Source organism: Osmerus mordax, chromosome 13 (assembly GCF_038355195.1).
Source record: "Osmerus mordax isolate fOsmMor3 chromosome 13, fOsmMor3.pri, whole genome shotgun sequence".
Classification (NCBI taxonomy): Eukaryota; Metazoa; Chordata; class Actinopteri; order Osmeriformes; family Osmeridae; genus Osmerus; species Osmerus mordax.
This window is the reverse complement of record NC_090062.1, coordinates 10311065-10320080: the sequence shown is the minus strand read 5'-3', so window position 1 is coordinate 10320080 and position 9016 is coordinate 10311065. Positions and strand designations below refer to the sequence as shown.

Here is a 9016-nt window from a genome sequence, read left to right as displayed (position 1 = left end):
GAGACGAGGAGGACCAACTGACAGACCGCCACGTAGAGACACATCTGTTGAGAGGATGTCACGCTCCAACAGGAGCCGAGGACCCACTGTCCTCCATTAGGCCCAAGTCAATCAGAGCATCAGGAGCAACGTGGTAGACGGCGAGTTTCTCATTTGGAACGGTCCGGGATCACATGGACCCCTACGGTCACTACGGTAACTACGGAATCTGAGAGGCACACAGAGGAAACGAAGTGGAAAGAGGGAGATGAGAGGGACAATTTATGTGCCTCTCAATTTGGGGCAATGTATGTGTACTTGTGCGTGTGTGTTTGTGTGTGTAAGTGAGTGAGTGAGTGAGTGAGTGAGTGAGTGAGAAAGAGAGAGAGAGAAAGAACGAGAGAGAGAGAGAGAATTCATGAAATATAAAACATACAGTGTTGTAATTATCAATTTCCTATGACAGTAGATTTGATTAGTTCCACAGTGGAGACTCCATAAATCACTCTGAATAAAGACTCTATCAAGACCTACACATGCTCTAACCACACAGGAGCATAGTAGGCACACAAGGAGTCTGGTCTGGTTTGAATCTTGTCCGGATCGTGTTTGGGTCTGGGTCTGTCACAGAACACACTCTCTCGCTCCCCCCCCCCCCCCTCTCTCTCTCTCTCTCTCTCTCTCTCTCTCTCTCTCTCTCTCTCTCTCTCTCTCTCTCTCACACACACACACACACAGAGAAAACACAATCATGCATAAAATCACACATGCTCACAAACACTCAGCATGCAATTGACTGATTCAGCCTTCGACTGATTAAGGTACAGCTTCATCTCCCTGCACACCACCGTTTCTGTTCCTAGATCCCTAGCCCCAGTGCCCCGTCTCTCTAGCCCCAGTGCCCCGTCTCTCTAGCCCCAGTGCCCCGTCTCTCTAGCCCCAGTGCCCCGTCTCTCTAGCCCCAGTGCCCCGTCTCTCTAGCCCCAGTGCCCCGTCTCTCTAGCCCCAGTGCCCCATCTCTCTAGCCCCAGTGCCCCATCTCTCTAGCCCCAGTGCCCCATCTCTCTAGCCCCAGTGTCCCATCTCTCTAGCCCCAGTGCCCCATCTCTCTAGCCCCAGCTCTCTAGTCCCAGCACCCCAGCACTGCAGAAAGCAGAGCCAGGCTGACGCTCTGCGCCAGAGAGTCTGGGTGTGTTGTGTGCCAGCGTGGCCAAACATCTGGGGCTGCTGCACAGTCAGAATCCAGCTCCTGAAACTGGGTTACCAGGAGGGGTGTGTGTGAGAGAGATATTACAAATATATGTAGGGGTATGTGAGGGTTTGTGTCTGTGCACATGAGTGTGCGTTGAAGAGATGGTGTGTGCGTGTGTGTGAAACAGGGTTGGGAGTGGTGTGACCCCATTACTGTAGTGTTCAGCCAGACAGCTCCCTCTCCTGAGCCAATGGGGAGCATCGTCAAAGTATTTACATCATGCAGGGTCTGTTAATCAACTGTTCAAGAGGGCAGAGTGTTGGAGCGCCTGTAAAGGGACGCCTGTAATGGGCAGGCTAACCTGGGATCCTGGACAAACATCAGGATCAGAGCTGAAACCCCTTTCTGGTGTATCTGGACCATACATTACACCTCATCTGCTCGTGTGAACAAGGGTTCAAAAAAGGTGTTTGTGGTGTAGCAGCTAATACTTAATGAGTCTGGGTTTGAGGGCAACCAGCTAAATGACCCCCATCTACTGTCTGAGTGTCTGTCATCACAGCCAACTATAGAGCACCACACACGCTACAGAGAGGAGAGCCGAGGAGAGCAGAGGAGAGCCGAGGAGAGCAGAGGAGAGCAGAGGAGAGCAGAGGAGAGGCGCAGAGAGAAGGAGTGGAAAGAGAAAACGATATGGGTTCCAGAGAGAGGAGAAGAGATAAAAAGATAGAAGAGCAGATGAGAGAACATAATAACATCTCCCTTGACCGTAAGCTTTTGTCAATCCCCACCATCACCGCTTTGTACCCAGCTACACCTACTCTAACTATGACTATATATCCAGTATATGCCAGTATAGGTTACTCTCATAAGCCCTATTCCCACGAGTTGACCAGTATATGAATACAGTTTATGTGTTCTATTAACGCGGTAACGTGCACAATGGAACGCATACCACTTTAAATGTACTGGGACGGGAGGTAACGAGAGCGATCTGTCTTATTGTCTTTGTTATCAATTTTTTTTTTATCAATAATTGTATGCATAAAAATATGTACAATTATTCTGTTTGCTTTTTGGCGGGGCTTGCAAGTGCGCAATGAGCAGTGTAGTACAAGCAAACTAATGTCCATTTTATGTTATTATTCGACTTGTTCTTAAGTCTTTGTCATAGTAGTGCACGCATGAATGCACCTTTCTCTTTTAGGTGCGTTTCTCAGGAAAACCGCAACACTGATTGGACAGATATGACAGTTTATCAAGCGCACCAGAGAAAGTGCGCTCTCTGATTTTTTTTTCCGGTCAGTTGCACGCTTTATGTTAACATAATGGAAATCCAGATGGCCAAAAAAAGATAGCCTACATTTATAAACTCACGTAAATACATGAAAACGTCTCTTTATGTAGGCTAAGTGAAATGTAATTTGAATGTGAAATAGCAATCTGGCAGTCATGTGAATCTCGAAATTATTTTAAAGGCTATTTAACCAAGCTTTTTAACGCAAAATTAAATCCTCTGCACACAATACAAATTGTGTATGATAACTTACTGTTAAAGTTCCAGGGCGCGAGCCCGCCAGGTCCTGTGCCGTTAGTGGTGTCCATTGCGCATGCTGTGGAAGGCTTTCAGCCCGTGGCAATCCCTCTTAGTCTCACTGGAAGTTTTCCCTGTCAGAGAGTGAAAGCGCTGTCCTCATTTTGTGAGATTTCAAAAATATTATTTTCTTGTTGTTAAGCACATCGCACGCATTCACGTCAGAGTATTTAAGGATAGCATACTATTCCAAATCACTGTTGACCGGTGCGCACCGCGAGACCAGGCGCAAAGCTTCTGTCTCAAGCGGACTCCCGCCAGATGTGCCCTTTTCCGCGAGACTCTGATTTCCAAGTTTGCAGGCTCGCAGACAGCGAGAGAGCGGACCGTGAATGATGTCATGTGAGTCTAACCAATCACCTGAAGGGCCTGTGTTGGTGCGCTTTCGCTCAGTCTTCGTTTTGCTGTTCAGAAAACGGGATCGAACTGCTCGTGCAAGCAACTTAATCTGCACAGTCAACATCTAAAGTGGTCATACATTTCAGTTCAGTAGGCTACATTTCAGTTTAATACAATGAGGGTCATAGAACTTTATAATTAATAATAAAACTAGTTTCCACACGGTAAAACAGGATAACGGAATAGTGGGGTGCAAAAGACGCACATTACTTGGAACAGCCCCTGTTCTTGTTTCAGCACCGGGCAAGCGGACAGCTCTTCTGTCGGCGAAAAACAGTCGGTAAACCGTGTTCCCCGTACACACTCGCCTTACATGATCAGCTGCCAATCGTACATCTAGCCCTCAGACAACCGTAAATTGTGTTGTGGGCTAGATATAGTAGAAGAGGGAGACAAGAGCACCATTTTCTCCAAGCTCGCTCCCTGTCGATTCAGAGGGCTTTGCGCTGTAACACAAATTGCTCATCGTAAATTTGTGAGTGCAACTGAGAAGGAATTATTTTAGAGTCAATCCAACCAACAAGGAGGGAAAATCAGGATTTCATAACAACCAGACAGCCATACACACATGTACTGTAGGCTGACTGCAATAAGACACAACAGCAGAGATAAATCCTGAAGCATCATTGAAATCATTCTTAATTCTAGGAGTATTCTCAAATGACCCTAATTTTAATGAAGCCTTTTTTCTGTGCATAAATGTGTGTATGTTACACAAATGTGGGTCGTAATATGGAAGCATATTACTGACTCGGTTGTTGTGTGTAAAGTTTGTGTGGGTCTGTATGTGTGTGTGTGCATATTCCTTTGAGTGCATTAGAGGATTCTAACTTCTTGTAATGAAGCTGATGATTCTCCTGTCCATGGTCTGGGATCTGGAGATCTGGGATCTGGGATCTGGGATCTGGGATCTTCCCTTTCTCTCATATCTCTCTCGCTTTCTTTCTTTCTCTCTTTCTTTCTGACATGATTATGTAATAAAGATACATACAAAGAAACATGTACCCAATTTGCTTTAGATCAGATAGAAAAACTAATTATGTGTATTTTCTGTAAACAACATTCCATATCCCTACAGGACCCTTAATTGATGCAATCACACAAAAGTCAAACTAATAAACAGATATATGACCATTCTGTGTTTGTATTCATAATTACTCAGATGTGTGTGATAATAGACCATTAGACTAAGGTCTCTCTGCTGCAGTATTCCCTGGGGGACCCCTTTGGCCTGTTTCATTAGCAAGGGATCTGGTTGTTTGTACCCTCCCTTCTCTGTCCTGACACTGGAGGAGCTCCTCCCCCTCCCTCTCTACCACCCCACCCCCTCCCTCCCTCCCTGCACACCACCACCCAGCTGACCTGTACTTATGTCATCCTGGCAGTAAGGAGCGGCAGCATGTGTGTGCGTACACGTGTGTGGGCGCTCTTGGAGATGGTGGGCTCTTATCTGACATTATGGACACACTGGGGGCGGACGGCAATTTTTGATGTTCCAGAGTCACTCACCAGCCAGCTGGAAAACAGACTTAAGCACAACAACAACTTGTGCGGGAGACTCCTGTGTCAACAGTTTAGTTTGGTCTGCCAGGCGGTTGTTTCCCCCTGTAACTTGGTGTCCATGGATGGTTGAAATACTTCTTCTGGCCTCTCCTTTACTCTCCTCACCTCTCCAGTCTTGTCCTGTCCTGGCCTTTCCTTCTCTTCTCTGTATTATTCTCCAGTGACCCCTCTTTGTTCCTGTTGATTAATAAAATATCCCAGCCCCTCCCCAGTGGATCCCCATGGTGTCTTCTGAGGAGAGTGAGAGACAAAGACCCTCCCACATGTTAACACACCCTTTGACAGCTTCACACCTGAACTTGCTGTTTACTGTGGAGATGTGATACTGATCAAACACCAGGTCGACACACACACACACCCGCACACAGACCCGCACCCATAAACCCACACACAGCATGTAAGCTCTCTGTGGAAGGGTGGAATCCTGGTTGTCATTCACAACCCATCCTCCACAGTCCTCTGTACTTTCAAGCTTTATTCATACATACGGTCATTCATATATAAAAACATCCCCCCTCTCTCTCTAACTCCCCCCGACTTTCCACCTCCCCACATCTCTCTATGCCTTCTCCTGTCCATGCCAAATACTCTGACTAAGTCCCTTCACTCAATCCCTCAATCCCTTATACCATCCTTTCCCAGTCCCACAAGCTTCCAGATCCACCCCCTGTTCCAACACTCCTCCCCATCCCTACATCGTTCCTTCCCTCCCAATAGGCCTATTATCCTCTTATTAAAGATGGATGCCACTTCCTCTCAGTCCTGCCTGCTACAATTACCCAGCAGGCCTCTCTCCTGAGAGCCTGTAATCACCCTGATCAAATTAGACCCACTCCTGGGGGAGGAGGGGGAGTAGAGGAGAGGAGTTGAGTGGGGAGGGAGATGAGGAGAGGAAGAGAGTCAGGAAGGGAGGTGAGAAGTGGAGAGGAGTGCATGTATGAGGAAAGGATAAAAGGGCAGCTTTCCATAAAATTAAAATTGCTACATGTTTACTTTTCTAACATTAATTTTATGGTAACCCTATCTGACTCAAAACCTTTACCCAAAACAAAAAACTTTTCAGGTGTAACAAACTTTTGGTTCTATATCCAAAGGTAAATATTGGTTGAAATATCTGAGTGATCTTTAAAAGCTGCTGAGTCTTGACTCATAGCAGAGTGAACCCGGTTGCCTCCAGAGACCAGCCCTGTTTACCAATCAGCACGGAGATGAGTCAGGCTGCATCTCACCTCCTGACAGGACGTGTCAGAAACAGACGAACACAGACCCGTCATGGCTGGGAGGACGTGGAGGGAGAGCCGGAGAAGAGGGCGGGAGGGAGAGCCGGAGAGGAGGGCTGGAGGTTTGGGGGATCTGGGAGGGAGAGCCGGAGAGGAGGGCTGGAGGTCTGGGAGGACGTGGAGGGAGAGCCGGAGAGGAGGGCGGGAGGTCTGGGAGAAGGACTGTCAGGAGGAGAAGAATTTGGAGAGGTGCTACCAACACCCTCACCATCACAATCATCATCAACACAAACACCATCACCAACACACCAACTCTCACCCTTACCAACACAAACACTGTCAACACCAGCACAAATACTTTCACCAACGCCATGTCCAACACCAGCACCGAAACCAACACCATTACCTTTATTTACACCATCACCAGAGCAGCACCATTAGCATGGCAGCACAAACACCAGTGAGGAGTCCAGCACCACCATAACAGCAGAATTTCAATGTCTGTGTGGAAGAGGTTCAAACACAACACCTCAAAGATGTGGCTACTGGCCTCCATGCTTTCCTGGGGCTGAAACAGAACACACTAACACCCCCTGCTTTCGGTCAGACACACACACACAAACACGAAAACACATCTACAAACACACACACACACACAAACCCCTACAAAGACATTCATCAAGACACACACAACTACACGTACGCTCATAACACACACACACAACCCGCCCCCTCGGTAGCAGGGTCAGATTGCCTGCAGCAGGGTCATCCCAACATGAGCTTCTGCTGTCAGAAAAAAATTCTCCACTGCCACAATTCTTATATCACACTGCTGACACACTCAGGGCTGGGGGGCTGTATGGGTTGTGTGTGTGTGTGTGTGTTTTACCCTCTGTGGGTGATCTCATGAAACAGACTTCACACACTAGTGACATTTATCAAATGAAAGCCACATCATAGAGTAGAGGAGAGAAGAGAAAGAAGAGGGAAGGAGAGGGGAGGTCAGGGGAGGGGAGGGACAAGAGCTGTGTAGTGTCTCTGAACAGAGCTGTTCATTAGCCAGTGTCAGTGTCAGCACCGAGAGGCCTGGGTGGCTGTACACCATAGCAGTCAATCTCACTGAGAGAGATATATAGAACTACATATCCCAGGGGGCCACTTGTCCATGAACATTTCTTGGAAGCCCATGACCAAATGAACACATTTCAAGGTTCTGGAATGGGAGCCTGAAATCTTATGGTTCTAGAAGAAGAGAGCAAGGTTTTTAAGGAAATCTTGAAGGACACTTCCTTTATATGTTTACTTATTCTTGGGGGATTAATTAAGTCAATGATATGAATGAGGTGGCTCGTTCTTTGGCAGAAGGCAGAGGTTGGAAGCTAATTATGGTCCTGGTCGATCTATAACAGCTACATCCTATTTTGTTTCATGTAAAGGTCCAGCAATGTGCCCCTTTGACTGAGGGATGAGTGATTAAGCAGATATCTGCCTCTGGGTTTCTCTGTGTGTATGGATCTCTGTGTGTCTGGATCTGTGTGTGTGCAATGGAGGTCTCTCCCCAGGAGAGCAGTAAATCTACCAGCGTTCTACAACAATCAATACACACCGGACCATCCTCTTCAAAGTGTGCACATGTGAGTGTGTGGGTGCATGTGTGTGTGTGTGGGGGGGGGGGGGGAGCTATTGACATTGATATCAAGAAATGGATGGACCTAGAACATAAACTAGTTTGAGTTGAAAAACCTGCAGCCTGTGTCATTGGTCAGTGTAGGCAGGGGTGTGCGTGCTCCTCAGGTCGTCCCCATCTTCAGCACCATTGTTCCTTTAATGTTGCATTTGTTTCAGAGGGAGGCAGGCCTGCGTCCGATCCTGCTCTGATGTCAGCAGGAGGCCTGGGTAACAACATAACTGCCGCCAACACCAGATTGCTTGCTGGATTAATATCCCCCGAACACAAATTAAAATAATATCTCTCTCTGTTTGCCTGGAGATGCTTTGAAGTGGTCTGTAAAAGGTTTTACCAACACATCTTGTTATATAAAGCATAGAGTCAAGGTCTTAGATACATTATTTGTCAAAATATCCAATACTGAGAGTGTTACATATATCAGTAACTTTATACAGTTTAGTGACACTAATGGTTTAATGATTGATATGTGTTTATACAGCATCTAATTAAAACAGGTAAGGAGTCCTTCTCTATCGACCATGTTGGCAGAGTGTCCAGTGACCAACAGGATTCATCCTACTATTTAACGAGTCTTGTTTATCCAGGAGGTTGTTTATGTTGCCCAGGGGGAGCAGGGAAGAGTCCATGCCGGTCTGGATACTGACCTGAGACTGGATAACAGGCTAGGGTTGATGGTTGATGGTTTATTTATAATTTACAAGCTTCCTTTATCAGTCAGGAGATTGCAATGCCTCAGTATGGGGTTGAACCTTTTTCACTCTAGAGTTTGCAGTTCCTCAGTTTGGAAGTTGTAGTTTCCCAATCTGGAAGTTGTAGTTTCCCAGTCTGAGAGTTGCAGTTTCCCAGTCGTTTTTTCAGTCCAAGGTTGTAGTTCCTCAGCCTCTACATGTGTGTGAGCAGCCTGAGGTAAATGTCCCTCTGCAGCCACGTCTACCTGTGTTATCACAACTCTCCATCCGTGCAGCATCACCCCCAGATGATGCAGCCACTAAAACCAATGACCTTCTACAAAGGCTGGTGGCTGGAGAAAGGTCAGGAAAAGATCAACTCTGGTCTCTCTATTTCCTGGAAATCTGTCTGTGAAGAAACCAGCTCACCTGGAGCACACACGAGATGAGACTAGATCAAACGTCATTCATCTCCACAGGTTGTCTTGTCAACAACCGCCATATATAAACAAGTTCAGAATGCACACTGCTCTATGACCAGAGTGCACAATCACACACACACACACATACACACAGTCCCATTTAACACAAACTAAATGAAAAGCAGCATAGTGGCATATCTGAAGGTGATATTAGCAAAGGTGATGGTGGTACTTGTTGTACTTGATGTGTGTGTATCTGTGTGTTTGTCTGTGTATGTGGTGAATATGA

General features: G+C 46.7%; 1 protein-coding gene across 1 annotated transcript in view; it reads right to left on the bottom strand.

Annotated features, from left to right (window-relative positions):
- chrm4a (cholinergic receptor, muscarinic 4a) overlaps positions 1–2776 on the bottom strand; it is a 10515-nt gene extending 7739 nt beyond the window's left edge. Inside the window, exon 1 of the mRNA XM_067248424.1 lies at positions 2722–2776. Coding sequence (XP_067104525.1) covers positions 2722–2776 — 55 coding nt within the window. The remainder of the gene's footprint in view (positions 1–2721) is intronic.
- Between the last annotated feature and the right edge of the window lie 6240 nt (positions 2777–9016).